This window comes from Podarcis muralis, chromosome 4, assembly GCF_964188315.1.
Source record: "Podarcis muralis chromosome 4, rPodMur119.hap1.1, whole genome shotgun sequence".
NCBI classification, from domain to species: domain Eukaryota; kingdom Metazoa; phylum Chordata; class Lepidosauria; order Squamata; family Lacertidae; genus Podarcis; species Podarcis muralis.
In genome coordinates this window covers 35,115,701-35,132,780 of record NC_135658.1, presented here as the reverse complement: position 1 = coordinate 35,132,780, position 17,080 = coordinate 35,115,701, and the positions used below count along the sequence as shown (strand labels likewise).

Here is a 17,080-nt window from a genome sequence, read left to right as displayed (position 1 = left end):
TTCAGTGACCATAACAGTCTTCTCTCTTAAGTTGTGTATTCTCTTGGACTTGAAAGGAGATACATGTGTAAGCTATATTGCCTTCCTGTGCTGGTAATAAAAAGAGGCTTATCTTCTACTTCTATTTTCTTTATTAAAATAATAATCTTAGTGTGATAGAGTATGTTTAATGTATGTTTATGTTTAAATTGGTAGCAAGATCTACGCCACAAATCTTTCATAAGCTAGGGAAATATTTTAAACATTCCTCTCAGCTGGCAGCTGTGGCAGCCTTTTATGCACATCATCTTATAACCATACATAGCTGAGATTCATATAGGCCTCCTCTAAAGATGTTCTATATATAGATTGCTCTAAATAAAGGTGGGGAAAATGTTTAAATCTTTGCCACATTTTGAATGCTGTATTTTGTTTACCTATAGAAGGAGCATCTTTATAAAATAGTGGCTTTCTTGTGATCAGCCCCCATCAATGTTCGAAACTCCCATTTTTCTAGGCGCATTTTGCTATGGAATTTCATTAGTGTGAGCAGTTTCTTAGCTCGGTACAGCACTGCGCCTAAGATTTCAGATTAAAATTGCAGAGTGGAAGGAAAAGAGGACTTTTTCCTGCCTCCCCCCTTCCAGCTACTCTCTGAAGACTGGAGAAGAGACCCTCTTAAGAATATATGGGGGGGGGGCAGGGGAAGGACTAGAGTGTGTGAAAAATGAACATAATATTTTAGCTGCAGTTCATTCATTTTCAGCTTTGTATTCTTGTTATTAAAAAATGTGCCTAGACATTCTGTTGTTGCGCCCATAACCTAGGTTTAAGGTGCTGTTTAGCTCCTAGTTTTCATATCTCAGTTTCTATAAGGTGGTTTTGGACACTTTAAAGTTTTATTAAGACCGCCCTTTCGTATTTTCAAAATATGTATGAATGGTGAATATATCTTTTTTCCCAGAGCCCTCTTGATAGAGCCCAAGCAGCAAAGAACAAAGGCAACAAATATTTTAAAGCTGGGAAATATGAGCAAGCCATTCAGTGCTATACCGAAGCCATCAGTTTATGTCCGCCTGAGAAAAATGCTGACCTTTCTACTTTTTATCAGAACAGAGCTGCAGCATATGAGCAACTGGTATGTATCTTAAATACAAACATTATTATAGACTTCACCTGCTTTTTTGTATGTTTAGACATTTTATTTATGCCCCCTAGGCATTAAACTCCGCACATGCAGTTTTAAAATTCTTCTAATTCACAAGTGCTACTTGTTGTTTGCAATTCATTGGTAGGGAGAAGCAGCACATAGACCTTGTTTTCATGATCAAATTCAGACAAGAATCCAGGATATGCATGAGTTCCATGCACTCAGACACATCCTCTTCATGTGAGCAGGGAAACAAACCATGAAGAAGAAGTTAACTATTGCTTTATGATAAATACAAACTGGGAAACTGGTTAATGCCTTCCAAACAAGTGACTATATTAAACCATAGTTTAAAGTTGGATAACAAATCCTGGCTTGTTTGGGAGCCATTAACCATAGTTTCCCAGTTCACACATGAAGCCGTGGTTAACTGAAGATGTCTCACTTGTTCCCCATTTGCATGGAGGGGACAGCAAAGGACTTGGGCATATCCTGCCTTGTTAGGCTAAGGTTGAACACCCAAATGAAACTTGTGAGTTTTGTGGTTTGGAAGTTCTGAATTGCAGGATTCACACATGGCTGTGTTGCATCTCCTAAAGACCACTGCCTTATACAGATTATCACATTCCCAGTTGCCTGACTGTGTAATTGAAATGGAACCTGAGATTCTCTTGGTTTTAAAGATGACACTGTTTCTTGGAGTGCTAGATTTCTAAACTTCCATACCTTACATTTCTGATTAAATACTGGCTACTCTCTGTGTTTGTCGGCTTACTCTACTGTTTCTGTATTCTGCAAACTATATTTAGTTTTGTCCTAATGCTGCTCTAGAAAATTAATAAATATACTGCTCTCCATACTCAAAACTTTTAAAGCTGTTTACTAATACTTTAGTAAGACTACTCTGTAGTTGTAACCATTTTCTGTAATCCTAAACACATCAACCTGGGAGTAAGTTGCATAGAGCACACTGGGACTTAGCTCTTGAGTAAACAAGCACAGGCTTGCATTGATGGATTTGTAACTTAAATCTAGAGCAGCATCTGAAGATAAGATCATTTCGGACTAAAAACTATTAAAGCATACTAGGTTGCAGTGTTGAAAGTCGTAGAAATCTCCTGTAATTTTTTTCCTTTGAGAAAATAGCTTATTTGTAACTGGTTATTCTTATATCCACAGCAAAAATGGAAAGAGGTAGCACAGGACTGTACAAAGGCAGTTGAGCTAAATCCCAGATACATAAAAGCCCTCTTCAGGCGTGCAAAGGCACATGAGAAACTAGACAATAAGAAAGAATGTTTAGAAGGTGAGTATGTTGTACTTTAAAGTTAAAGATGCAGAAGTTGTTTGAATTCAGCAAAGGAATATAAGTTTATTTTCAAAATCCTTGGCTGCAAAGAGAGTTATATATAAGCCATGTGTTCCGAGGGATAAAATGTACATTGTGGCAACTGGCTATAAAGTTTTTCAAGGATTAAAGATCTCATAATTCATATCATTGTTTTCTGTTTATAATCCCCAGATGTCACTGCAGTGTGCATTTTAGAAGGCTTTCAAAATCAGCAAAGTATGTTGCTAGCTGATAAAGTTCTTAAACTTCTTGGGAAAGAAAAGGCCAAAGAAAAATATAAGGTATGTTTTCAATATTGGTTGTGATAGTAACACACCTGCCATTTGGTGGTAGTTACAAGAATAAAGCTGTGCTAATGGTTTTTATAGCAAGTGTGAAGTGATTTGAAAACTGGTCCTAGTGAAAGTAAGGATTGCTGATAACCACAGTGGGAGTAGCCAATACAGGCAATAGAAGCAGCACGTCCACAAGTCAGATACTTTACGATATTTATCCTTCTTTTTCTGCATAACATGCCAAAAAACAACCATTTTCCGGTATATACATGGCTCTCCACAAAGAACAAAAACCAGGTTCCTACCCTAAACAGCTTATTATTTAAAAGTAAACATAAGAAAAACAGGAAGGGAAGGGAAATGGATGTATGTCGTATTTATGTTAGACATACTTTGGTTTCAGTAGGATAATGTGTTGTAGATAGTTTAATTATCAGTTTCAGTAGCAAGGAATCAACTACAATACCAGTGATCATGGTAAACCGGCAAGACATCATCAGTTGTATCAATATTACAGGAAAAGAGTCCTCCTGACCTGGAATATTAATAACAGCATGGTGTTCATACAGATTTTCCATGAAAGAGTATTCTCGAGTGAGAATTAGCACCCTCATTAGCACCCCCTTAATTTAGGTGTGGGAATAGAAGAAGGGTCTTCATGAAGATGAAAAAGAATCAGCAGGCTGATAAGGAAGGAAAAGTGCTTCAGAAACCCTGGCCAGACTGTTTAGTACTTCATAGGCTGCCACCAGCACTTAAACTGCACTTAGAAATTGAACCAGAAATCAGTTTTTTAAAAGTGTAATTAATTTGTGTGCTAATTTCAGTTGGATTAGTTACTTGCCATTGACTGATAAAAAAATTAGAAATAGCATTTGAACCAACACTGTCCATCTTATTTCAGAACAGAGAACCTCTGATGCCTTCACCACAATTTATCAAATCATACTTCAGCTCTTTCACAGATGACATTATCTCCCAACCACTTCTTAGGGGAGAGAAATCTGATGAAGATAAAGATAAAGAAGGAGAAGCCTCTGTCATAAAAGAAAAGTAAGTAAATGATAAACTTAAGTGAGTAAATTTTCGGTTTTCTAGTATTCATCATTGTCTGTTCTGCATCTTTATAACTATGGACTTTTGCTGTGGTATCACATATAATTAATTAAACAGGAAAATTTAAATAAAGCTAGTGCTTACATTCCTTCCAGTAGTAGGAGTCTGCATCCAGTGTGAGGACCAGCTCACCTTTTGCTTGTGGCACCTACACGGAGTAACAGGTTACTAGCTAATGTATTTGTGTGTAAGGGTGTGTGATTTTGTAATAAGGTATGGTTGATGGGTAGATGTTGTGACAGTGAGCAAGAAGTGATTTGTAGCAATGTTGTAGGAAGGCATGTAACATGATTTCTTTTCTTAAAAAGAGGATGTGAGACTTTAAGACTCGCAAAACATTTTCAACTTTTTGTGGAAATGGGGTCACCCCTAATTAATGTTTACTGCTGCTTGTTTTTAATGATAATAATAGTTTTGATTTCTATCATTGGATAATAGTGTAATTAAATGTCTCTATCCTCAACTTGGAAGCTGGTATTTGGTTTTGTTGTTAGTTTCTTGTTATCTTATACTGTACTGGACAGACATTTATAGAAGGGCCAACCAGATGCATATTGGAAGGCCAGAAGCAGGCCCTAAGCACAGTAGCAGGAGAGTCTCATTGTTCATTAATTTGTCTAATCCTCTTCACATTTTTGTTATTGTTACCCTGAACAACTTAATATCAAAAGCAAACTTGGTCACCTCACTACTCACCCTTAACTCTAGGCAAGTAAGTAAGTAAGTAAGTAAGTAAGTAAGTAAGTAAGTAAGTAAGTAAGTAATTTCTTATTACGGTCAAAGACCAGTTCAATAACTCTAGGCTGTTTATGAACAAGTTAAAAAGCACAAGTCCCTTGTGGGACTCTGCTTCCTACATCCCTCTATTGGGAGAACAGCCCATTTATTCCAACTCTCTGCTTCCTTTTACTTAACCAATTCGTGATCCATAAGAGGACCTATATAATTCCTTACACTCTCAAAGAACTCTTAATAGTTTAGTGAGACAGGTCTTATCCTAGCAGAAGGTATCCTGGTTCTACTTCAGCAAGCCTTGTTTTTCTATATGCTTGGTTATTTCATCTTTAACAATACATTCCACCAGTAACCAGCCTGTAATTTCCAGGATCTCCCCCCCACCCCCATATCTTTTTTAAAAAATTGATGTTAGGTTGTGCATTTTCGAGTGCTCGGGTATGGAGACTAATCTGTGGACTTGTCTGGACATAATTATCCTGATGTTGCTTTAACTGTGCTTAAAATATTAGCATTGTGACAAATGCGTATTTGCTTCCCTACTTCTGTGGGTCAGACATGGTTAATATTAACCAGGATTTGTTTTCTACTATCTTCAAATTCTGGTTAGGCATTAATTGAAGCCTGGTTATAGTTGGTACCATCTCAACACTTTACCATGGCTAGAGCTAGCAGGAGGAAAGAGTGAAAGAAAGAAGGCTGGGGTGAGGGAGCATGACATTTTGCATCCCTTTTATGATTCCTTCCTTGGCTTAAGTCATCAGGAATATTAGGTATACACCTCCCTCTGTGGTGGTCTGCTGAGTCAGAAAGATAGGTATCGATCGAAGAAGTACACAGAAAGTGACATTTTCTTAGAATTAAGTAGACAAACTGTTATGTTTCTAAAGCATGCTTTATAAGAAAGGTAAAATGCATGGTGCTGTATATTTTCAGCTTTGAAAATCTGTAAGGAAAATAATTGCTTAGAACATGGCTTAAGTTTGCCCTAGCTGTACACTACCAACTTGCCTGATACTGTAGAATATGTTTGTAGTGCAGGAGGAGAATCATTTTCAGAGTGTTAGGCATATGTGCAAAAAGAAAATGTATAAATTTAAACAATAAGCAAAAACATTTATTGCTTTTAAAAAACAAATGCTTCTTTATTATGGAAGGAATACCCAAAGCACCGCCACTATGGTTTATAATTGTGCAAATAGTAGGATTAGAGGTTAAATCTCAGGTATTACTAGAACAAAGGTTTGTGTTTAGTTTCATTTCTGATAGCTACCTGGGATTTTTGTTGTTGAAAGCTAGTATTAAATAAAGGGTTGTATTAAAGTCTTTTAAATAAATAAAACCAACATTTTATTTTCTGAGCAGCAGAAATTATTCTTTTGATAGTTGAGTATGAGAGCATACAAAAAGAGAAGTGACAGTTGTTCAGTTTCAAGAGAATGTCAAATGCACATGCTGTTAATTCGAGTGTTCAGTTTTGCTGAAGATGGGTCATAGATAGGAAAGGAATGGCACCATAAGCTACACATTGAAGAGTGGTGCGCGTGTGTGTGTACACACAGTGCATTTGATTCAACCAGTCAATCGGAACACGTGAACATTCTGAACTGGAGGTTACTCAAACCATTAGTTTCAAGGCCATCACCACCTTACAAAGTCAGAGTATGTGGGATACTGAAACCTTTTTTAAGATAAATTCTTGAAACATTTTTTAACATTTATCTGTTATTTGATTGTGTGCTTTAATATGTGCTGTCTGTTGAAATAGTTCTGATAACACCCAAGTAAATTATTAATTTGCATATTTGAAAATTTAAAAGCTGGATTGATGAGGAATAGGATATTTTGGACCAATTGGTTTGTGAGTTAATGTATAGGCCAGTGATACCACCCAAAATGCCTTCTCCATAATTTTTTATTAGAACTAGGGAGAATTCCTCACTGTCCATTAATGACCACTATGCATGTTATTTTCAGCTCTGGCTATTTAAAGGCAAAGAAATATATGGAAGAAGAAAACTATGAAAAAATAATTAGTGAGTGTACTAAAGAAATTGAGGCTAAAGGAAAATATATGGCAGAAGCTTTACTATTAAGAGCTACGTTCTACCTGCTTATTGGTAATGCAAACGCTGCCAAACCTGATCTGAATCAGGTTATTGGCATGGAAGATGCCAATGTAAAGGTGAGTGATGAATGTGTTTATTTTCCTGAAATGTTTTGCAGTTGATGAAGCAGTGATATTCTGTTCATTTATTTCTGTGATTCTGCTGTTGAGTAGAATATATAAGTAACTATGTTGCCTCTTACTTGACCTCAGCCAGTACATATTGTTATTACTATGCCTTTTGAGGATTCAAGTGTGATGGCTTAAGTGTTTTTTTCAATAAGTGAATGTTGAAAATAATTTCCACTACCCTGGGGCTGGGGGGTAGAGGGCATACACAGAGGAAAAGTGGTGGACTAAGAATTAAGCATATTGCCAGCCTTTTCTCCCCTTCAGTTCCTTGCAAGCACAGGATTGGCATTATACATTGCCCAATATTTACTTTCACCCATTGTGTAACAGACATTAAACAAAATTATCCTAGAAATGGGCGAATTTCAAATTTTTGGCCAAGGAGACCTGGCCATAAATCGCATCTTTGCTTCAGACTTCTAAAGCACTTCTGACTCCTAACCAGGAAGTGAAACCCTGCATAACCATTTCCTGACAAACTGCTCACAAAGTTTCTATTAACCACTGATTGGCCATGAGCCACCATATGTATTTACTGCCTTAGGGTATATCAGGCATGTGGAACCTTTGGCCCTCCTGATGTTTCTAAACTACAACTCCCATCATTGCTGGTTATTGGCTTTGCTTGCTGGAGCTTATGAGGGTTTTAGTTGAGCAACATCTGGAGGCCCAAAGGTTCCCCATGCCAGGGCTATATGAAACTTAAATTGCAGAAGGAGTAAGAGAAATACCAGATCATGACAAGGGTGCCTGGGTCTTCAATATAATATGACTAGCCCTGTGTTATGGGAGGAATGAAGAACAAAGAATCCAATTTTAGCTGAGCACCCAATTCAGTTCTCTGGATCTAGGATATTTGTCTCCCTGTAACTGTGTCATTTTTCAGAGGGACACATTTGAAGGACACAGGTGGCGCTGTGGGTTAAACCACAGAGCCTAGGACTTGCCGATCAGAAGGTCGGCAGTTCGAATCCCTGTGACGGGGTGAGCTCCCGTTGTTCGGTCCCTGCTCCTGCCAACCTAGCAGTTCGAAAGCATGTCAAAGTGCAAGTAGATAAATAGGTACCGCTCCTGCAGGAAGGTAAACGGCGTTTCCGTGCGCCGCTCTGGTTCGCCAGAAGCAGCTTAGTCATGCTGGCCACATGACCCGGAAGCTGTCTGCGGACAAACGGCGGCTCCCTCGGCCAATAAAGCGAGATGAGCGCCAGAACCCCAGAGTCGGTCACGACTGGACCTAATGGTCAGGGGTCCCTTTACCTTTAACTGTGTCATGGCTTGCTTTAAGCCTTGTTTGGGGGTTCTTAACAGTTTAAATGGTAGTAATTTTGTTCAGTATCATGTTCAGTTTGCAAATACTACTCAAGTATAGACTCCATGACTGATTGCTTAAAACTATGCTATCAGAACTTGGGCTGCAGTCCTAATTATGTCTACTCAGAAGTAAGTACCATTTAATTCCTTGGGGCTTACTCCCAGGTAAGTGGGATGACTAACGCATCCTAAAACTCTGAAAAGACTTTTTAGTTGGCAGCTATAATTTCTATTATTCCTTTTAACAGCTTCGTGCTAATGCCCTCATCAAGCGAGGCAGTATGTATATGCAACAACAACAACCTCTGCTCTCTACTCAAGATTTTAATATGGCTGCCGATATTGATCCTCAGAATGCAGATGTTTACCATCACAGAGGGCAGGTATTTATTTTACTTATTATTAAATTTCCCACCCATACCTTCATCCACAAAGGGATTCCAGGGTGGCATACATACCAATGCAAATATCTATATAATATTAAAATAGTAGAATGTAAAGTGATAATCCTGGGATAGTTCGTAGTAGGTAGGAGTTGTTTTGATTATTTCCCCTTCAAAATCAGATACTCTGTAACAGATAGATAGATAGATAGATAGATAGATAGATAGATAGATAGATATAGAGTATATTGTTACAGAATATTAGAGAGAGAGAGAGATTGACAACTGCTTTGATATTTGAGTAGTTCTTAAATATCTCTTAACTGCTAAAAAGTAAGCAACTGGAGAGAAGTGCAAGATTAGTGTTAAATGAGGATGGATGCCGAACTTGCTATAAACAAGAGACAAGTACTAGGCAGCTGGTTAGAAATTACCCATGCAAAATATATTTTCTAATTGGAGTAGGCCTATCTTCCCTGGTAATTAGAGTGTGGAATGATTTTTTCCTGGTATTTCTATCAGTGGCATTGACTTTTCCTTGTACAGCATGCAGAGCTTTGCTCATACTTCTTTCTTTGTGTTAGCTAAAAATTCTGCTTGACCAAGTTGAAGATGCTGTAGAAGATTTTGATGAATGTATCCGTTTGCGGCCAGATTCTGCCTTGGCACAAGCACAGAAATGTTTTGCATTGGTAAGTATATGGGATTTTATCAGGATTTTACTGTCAAGCAGTCAAATATTTTGTCAAAATACTGTTTTGCTTTCAGGAAGTTGATGGTGTACATTTCAGAATGTATTAGTTATTGCTTGGAGGTTAGATGACAAATTAGTTTTCTGCCATGTTTTTATTTTTTACATAGTCACTTGTTTTTTTTTAACAGTATCGTCAAGCCTATACTGGAAATAACGCTTTACAAGTACAGTCGGCAATGAAAGGCTTCGAAGATGTTATTAAAAAATTCCCGAGGTGTGCTGAAGGCTATGCACTATATGCCCAGGTATGTTTTTCTTCAGTTGTGAAAAAATTGTGTATATGCCACTTATTTTTGGAGAGGTATACAAGAATGAGAACTTAGTCTTTAAACTACATCTTCTTTCATTATTCAATTATGTTTATTCATACAGGCATTAACAGATCAGCAGCAATTTGGCAAAGCTGATGAAATGTACGATAAATGTATTGATCTTGAGCCAGATAATGCTACTACTTATGTTCATAAAGGGTAAGTACTATACTTGCTTGCTACATTTATGACTTATCTGCAGGTCCACTTTTGTGGTTTATTGTATGTGTGAAAACGTCTCCTAAATTTTAGATCTGAAATAATCTGTCTAAAAAGATAATGGGTTGTATCCAGTCCTGTCACTCAACTGATGGTAAAGCTTCTGTTAACAAAATGGAGATTGAAGCAGTTTTGGATTACCTGTGCTCCAGCCTGTGGTCCAGAAGGTTAAGGGACACTGAAACAGGTTATATTGGAGGGAGGAGAATCATTGAAAACTTCTTTGCTCTCCATTACACTGATGGAAGCCGTTCCACCAGGTGGGTGACACAGAGGGATAAAACCCTTCCCTAGTAAATGGACGTGGCGTGGAAAAAAATCCACTATGTTATCTTTCAGTTAAAATGTTCCACTTAGTTTTATGCAGTTCTAGTGACAGAATGAATAATCCTAAGTATGTATATGTGCAACTTTTCAGGCATACTAAAATAAATATGTTAACAGTGCCTCCACATCGAACCCTTCCACTGAAATCAAATATGCTATTGAGTAGTTATGTGTATTTTAAAAGTATTGATACACATACTCATTTCAATAATGAAGTTTTGAGTTTGTTTGAATACTGAATTAAAATCACACTACTTGGACTTCTATTGTTTCCTAATCACATATTTCAGTTCATTGCTACTGGAAAATCTACTCAGATATTTATGCAACATATTAAATTAGTAAGACATGCTTCTTGTAATATTTTTTTTACTAAATGAAAGTCAAACATGCTAAATCAGATCTCCAGCATTTAAGGGCAGCTGTAAATATTTTGGAAAAAAATTCCAATCCATAATTTTTTTGAAACTTACTTTATTGGTGGTAATAATGTAACATTAAAATGTTTTAAAGGTATAGTGATATTATTGGGTTGGATCCAGAGTTCCCATGAATGGAGCTCTGCTTATGGGATGCTCCCAGTAGAAGAAGTGAAATAATTGTTGTTGCTAGTTTTATCTTTCCCCCTCTTCTTGAAATGTATGCGGGGTTGCAGAGAGGGCTGAAGGGTGGAAAACTGATTCATTCTAATTGGAGCCTCGTGGTAGGGACACACTGGATTCAAGCTATAATCGTTATTTTATAAATAGGTATCTGCTTGGTATGTGCTGGATTGAAAGGTGTGATTGAACTGATAGAGAGGCTTAATGTTTCACCTTCTGCCTTCAACAGTAACAGTTGGATTTCTGTCCAAGAACTCTCACCTGATTTGAATCCAGCTGTGCTGTTGACAAAGACAAAAGTTGGCATGTTTAAATAGAATCCAGCCTCTATTTTGTCAATCATATAGTCACAAAAGGTATACAGTAGTACCTTGGTTTACAACGTTCCAGAGGTCTGTTTGTAAACCAAAACAAGTTGTAACCCAAGGTGTGCTTTCGCCAATGGGGCCTCCAAAATTTTTTTGTTCGTAATCCAAAAAAAGGGGTTGTAATCCAAAAAAAGTTTGCAAACTGGGACACACACTTCCGGGTTTGACGTGTTTGTAATCCAAAATGTTTGCAAACCAAGGTACCACTGTATATGTAAATGACTACATCTGACTTGGATCCAGAGCCTACTTGACTGCAGGGCTCTTTACTTTTTCAGACTGTATTTTCTTTCTTAGAATGCTACTATGTTAGGTCTGTTGTTTTCATACAATTCACTTAGGCCTGCAATTGTTTTTATTGCAGTTTACTTCAACTTCAGTGGAAGCAGGATTTAGATAAAGGTTTGGAACTTATAAGCAAAGCCATTGAAATTGATAACAAATGTGACTTTGCATATGAAACTATGGGGACAATTGAAGTGCAAAGGTAAGTACCATATTCCAGTTTGGGAGCCTAGAATGCTACATTACTGTCATCAGATTCTTCCTTCGAGACTGTTGGAAGCAGATGGCCCTATAGCACAGCAGTGGGGAACTTCTGGCACACGAGCCTGATAATCTGTCCCCTGACACTGTCAAGCCAGTCTGCAAAGGAAATGGTTCCACACACTTGTCAAAGTGACCCTGTGGGGTTTGGGAAGTAAGGATCCAGCCCACCAGCTTGATCCAGTACTCCAACCCTGCTGGTATAGTAAAGGGATAAGCTTCATTGCCCGTCTCCCTCTAGGTGCCAAGTGAATATCCCTTGGATCAGGCTCCGATCCTCTAGTACAGTCTTTCACAACCTTGGGTCCCCAGATGATGTTGGACTACCACTCCCATTATCCATGATTGCTGCCCCTTCTGGCTATGGGAGTGGTAGTCTAACAGCATATGGGACCCAAGGTTGGGAAATGCTTCTCTAGTTAGGTACTGATGTACTAGTTCAGGGGTCTGCAACCTTTAAGACAAAAAGAGCCACTTGGACCCGTTTCCGAAGAAAAAACAACTGGGAGCCACAAAACTCGTCATTATAAAAATAACTTTTTTGTCACTTTTTTATTATTTCTTTGTTTGACCCCTCAGAATTACTCCTCCTCATAGAAATAAACGTTACATTAACAAGTTACCTTTTTTGTGTGTGTTCTTCACTCCCTTTCAAAACAGTGACCAGCATACATGCCCCTTACAATGTAGCGGGCGGGCGGGCGGGAAGGTGACGTTGGGACGATGCGTGACTAACGCACACACCACCCCCATGCGACGTCACAGCCAGTACAGCACCCGCCACAGTGGGGAGTGTCGGGGTGCACAATGCGCCTCCTCCCCTCGCTAGTATCTGCCCCGGAGCCGCGGCAAAGGTGTAAAAGAGCCACATGCGGCTCCGGAGCCGCGGGTTGCAGACCCCTGTACTAGTTGAAAACAAGTGCTTTAAGTCATTAGCGACTTCCTTTGCAGAACTGATGTTGATTTTTCTTCAGCTGAAGTACATTTTGGCATCAGCTGTTACTAAACCAGTATCAGCTCTCTACTATCATATTGGTGCAATTACAATTCCAGCTTGTCAACAGACAAGCAGCTATTATGCATTCCATGCTACTAAACTTTGAAAAGCTTTCTGGCTGGAAACCAACCTCGGACAAAAGCACTATAACCCTGGGCCAGTTCCGTAGTAGAGAACAATGTGGTCTCACTGACATTGAAGCACCATGATGCAGTATATAATAGTGCAGTGTGTATCTGTGTCTGTGTCTATACACACAGAGAGATATGTGTACTTCCACCCACACCTAATTATAGGGTAGTCATATGTAAGCTACTTTAAGTCCCACTGAATTCGATGGAACTTATGCTAGGGAAGTGGGCCTAGGATTGCAGCCTTAGAGTTAAGATTGCTCATAGCATATAGGTCTGGATGTGGGCCCCAGCAGATGTTGCCTAAACTGCAAAAAGTGTTGTAGGCAATGCAGGAATTACGGAAGCAGAGTCATAGTTACATACGTACATACACCATTTTATTTATATGCTGCCTTTCCATAGTATAAACCATGCTCAAGGTGGCTTACAGCATAAACAACATCACCTAATTACAAGCCTAACAAAAGTCATAAACAATAAAGAAAACATCAAAGAGCACACAACCAAATTGAACAATTTCCACATAAATTTCCACAAGATCTAAAATATAGATAAATATAGATAAAATTGATAACAGCAACAACCCTCCCGCAAACAAAACCCCCTAAACTATACCCCAGCCCAAGATTCTGTTCAGCAGCCCAAGCTTTTATAGTCAGGGCCCTGCCCTCCCAGGCCTGGTGGGGAAAGGTCTGCAGGTCTTCCAGGACTCACAGCTACGAGTTTTGGCCACACAACAGCAATAAACAAACAACCTGCTCAAATTGTTTATCATATAAGTTGCACCTTTTTGGGGGCCATACTTCTGTATACCTTTACATTTTCCATAGGGTATCTAGTATTTTAGAGAAAGTTTTGAAAGCTGGCCAGAACAATCACATTAATTAGCACATTAAAGAATGAAGCTGTTGTTTGAGACACGGACATTCAGAGATCTTTGTGCATCCAGCATCTCAGAAATACTTTCATCATAATGAATTTCTAAGACCAGATAAACAGGGACACAGATTTCCGAATAATGCCTATTAGGAAGTTGAGAGAAAAATGGCATATGGTAGTTAAAGGACACCAACAAAGCTGCAAATTTATCTTCAATTGGAAAAAACCACACATTCTTTTAATATCCACATGTAACTGCTAAGCTTTAACTTACGGTATTTGATAAAGGACTTGTATATCCATAACAATACTGGTGATTGCTAAGGAGGAAAGTTCAGCTTTCAGAATGCAGCTCTAACCCAGGCATTTTCTTTGGATTATTTTTAGTCTCAGGTTTTAGAATGGGCTTTTTTCTTGTCATATCAAGTTTTATTTCCTTTATATTAATGCAACCTTTCCCCTTTATTTCAGAGGCAATCTGGATAAAGCCATTGAAATGTTCAATAAAGCTATTAACCTAGCCAAATCTGAGATGGAAATGGCTCACCTCTACTCACTCTGTGATGCTGCCTATGCCCAGACAGAAGTTGCAAAGAAATATGGATTGAAACCACCAACATTGTAAAGAAAGAATTGGAGGGAAATGACCTTTTTAAAAGTAAAGCTGCCCCCTTCGACCTAGTCCTAAAGACACTGTTGCAGTGTGTTGAATGGTGGAAGTTAATCTGGGGTGGTTTTTTGGGGGTGGTTTTTTTTTTTTTGGTCCATGGTGTTGTAATTATCTGTTAAATGTTTAGGTGTTGCTGGAGTGGCTGTACATCAGAGTAAGCAGTTTGTTCCCCCTGCAGCTAATAATTGTTAGAGGGAGGTTAAAAGAGTTGCAAGGGGATCAAATATTATTTTGGCCATGCAAATAAAAACCGTTTTGACTCATGTTTTGAGGGTGGATGTTGTGAATGACTGGCTCTATCTACAGGATGTTTTACTACTGCTTATTATGTTGATTTTAAAAATTAATAGTGTCGTGTAATTTTTTATATGCAATGAATCCCTCTGGCTTGATTTTATTTTTGCAAAGAACACATTATTTGCAAAGTTGTTGAATAGTAGGGATTTTTAAGGCAATTGTGGGTGAAGCTAAATCATTTCAACATAGTTATCATGTGCAGTTTTCTTTCTTCCCGTTTACAGTTTCTGCTTCATTTAATAGGACAGTGGCAGCTATACAGAAACCGAAGTTCTCAATCTGCTGTTCTAGTGCATGGTTTAGAGAACTACTTCAAAGATCTTTTGCAATTTACTAACTACCATTTATCAGTAGCCCTTTGTCCCCAAAAGCAACTTTTCCTTTCCCTTGTCTTAATTTGAAAGTCACTAGAAAAAGCCTATTTGTTAAAACGTTTTTCAGGAGAGCAAAATTGTCTCTGTTAAGGACACTGCCAACACTGGTCTTGGACTCGTCAGGTTAGTATGTGTGCTAGAATTGTTGTAGAAATAAGTATCAGACCTTGTTGGGGCGAAGTTTAGTTGAAAGGGTCCAACTGAATTGGAAACAGTAACTTAGGCTTCAAAAGATGCTTTTGGGCTTATGCCGCGGCACAAAGCATCCATCTGCAGTTTTGTTAGTTTTTCAGCTCTATTTTAAGAGCTGTTTCTATTCGAGTACTTAGCAAATTGCACATACTGGGTTGGATCCACACTTTGCTCCCATCAGTAGAAACATCTCCTGAATGGGGTTTTGCCCAGAGGATGCTACTGTTGGTGAATTTCCTTCTCCTCTGGTACCACATTCCACACTGTTCCAGAGAATTATGAGACCCTTTAGAAGAGTGGGAGATGATGCTAGAGGCTGCAGGGAGAGGAGGCAATCTGCAAAAGTTGCCTCCCCGCACAGGTGAGATCTCTATTGGATTGAAAACCTCATGGGAAGTCTGGATTCAATCCACTGTTCTCAGTTGCCCTACTGTTCCTAGGAGCTACTGAAGTGAACCAGTAACTAATAGTACTATTTCAGATTTACAAAATTTATTGTATAGCACATATGGGTTAAGATTGTATTCTGAGGTCAGTTAATTTTAGACTGCTTCCTAAACCACACATTGTGAAAACTAGTTACACTATATTTTGCTGAAAAGAGTTCATTCTGTTAATGTAATAAATGAGGAAGAAAATTGACAAGATTCAGTGATAATTTTAATCTTTCCATTATGTTCAGTTTGGAAAGTCAGCTGCTTCCAAAAAAATTTTTTTTGAGTTCTTGAGTTTTCTATTGAAGTATCCCTCTCATCTGTAAATTGTATCATGTTTTTCAAAAGGGTTTTTATTTGCGTGGCTCTATGTACACTGACACTTCTGTCTCTGGAAAACAATTAAGAATTAAGCATGTGCTGTCTGATACTAGCATTCCAAATCATCACAGATTGTTTCCTGTTTTCAGATATTTGAAACTGCACTGAGAATTACATTTGTTTGTTATTTTTTGTAAATGACTTACACTTGTAAAGTCACCAAATAAATATTACATTCAAATATCTCTTATACATGTAAGATTTAGGGTATTGGTTTTAAAATTGCTTCCTTAGAAAATCAGCATACAAAAAAAGACAATCATGTTATGTGAATGTGCTGCTAACTTCTCTGCACGGAATAGTGAAACTTCAAATAACCATGTTTTATTTCCCCATTTTTTTTGCTGGTGCAATGGGGTGTGACTTTTTAAAAAAGGAACCTTATTGCTATAGAATTTCCCTTTTAAAAATGGGTAACTTACCTAACAAGACAATTTATCCTAAGGGGCATGGAATCAGCATAGCTTTTTAAATGGGCCTGTCTACCAGAGCTCACCATTCGGCCCAGCCACACACCTCTGCTCTATGTGAAGTCAGGTGTGGGGCTGGACTGAAAAAGTGCTTGTAGGCACTGCTGATCAGCTGACCAGTAGTACCTGCAAAGCGGCAGGGCTGTGCAAAATAGTGCTTTGAAAGGGGCTTCTGAAGATCTGACAATAGGCTGTTTAAAGGATGTGGGCTGCAATCCTAACCCTGCTAACCTGAATTCAGTAGGACTTACTTCTAAGTAGATTTGGTTAGGATTGTGCTGTTAGGTTGCAAGAGTAGCTTAGAAAAGTGGTTGAAAATTAGACTCCATCAAAAGTCACAGAGGACCTGGACAAGTAGTTCTCTGATTCCACCATGATAAACAAAACAAATACGACCAATACACATCAGCTGATGTTTTTACTATTTATGGCAGGAAACCATACCCGTACTGAACGTTGATCAATCAGTCTGAATAAACAAATGTACTGATGGTATAGAACTGCCTGGTCTTGTTAACTTGGGAAGGACTAGGTGAACACACAATCTTCTTTATGTGAAAAAGTATATACAACACGCTTTTAAGCA

The 17,080-nt window shown here is 38.3% G+C and overlaps 1 protein-coding gene across 3 annotated transcripts in view; it reads left to right on the top strand.

Moving 5' to 3' along the window:
• The window catches only part of TOMM70 (translocase of outer mitochondrial membrane 70), a 37,178-nt gene that overhangs the window by 18,378 nt on the left and 1,720 nt on the right, over positions 1-17,080 (top strand). For 2 of the 3 annotated variants that reach the window (XM_077927177.1, XM_028726653.2), the window contains 11 exons: positions 944-1,117; positions 2,309-2,435; positions 2,652-2,761; positions 3,660-3,808; positions 6,584-6,791; positions 8,405-8,539; positions 9,124-9,231; positions 9,422-9,538; positions 9,666-9,763; positions 11,485-11,607; positions 14,148-16,214. In XM_077927177.1, the coding sequence (XP_077783303.1) occupies positions 944-1,117; positions 2,309-2,435; positions 2,652-2,761; positions 3,660-3,808; positions 6,584-6,791; positions 8,405-8,539; positions 9,124-9,231; positions 9,422-9,538; positions 9,666-9,763; positions 11,485-11,607; positions 14,148-14,301 (1,503 nt within the window). In that variant the 3' untranslated portion in view covers positions 14,302-16,214. Of the gene's footprint in view, positions 1-943; positions 1,118-2,308; positions 2,436-2,651; positions 2,762-3,659; positions 3,809-6,583; positions 6,792-8,404; positions 8,540-9,123; positions 9,232-9,421; positions 9,539-9,665; positions 9,764-11,484; positions 11,608-14,147; positions 16,215-17,080 lie in introns of those variants that run through there. The other variant, XM_077927178.1, reaches the window with a different exon arrangement.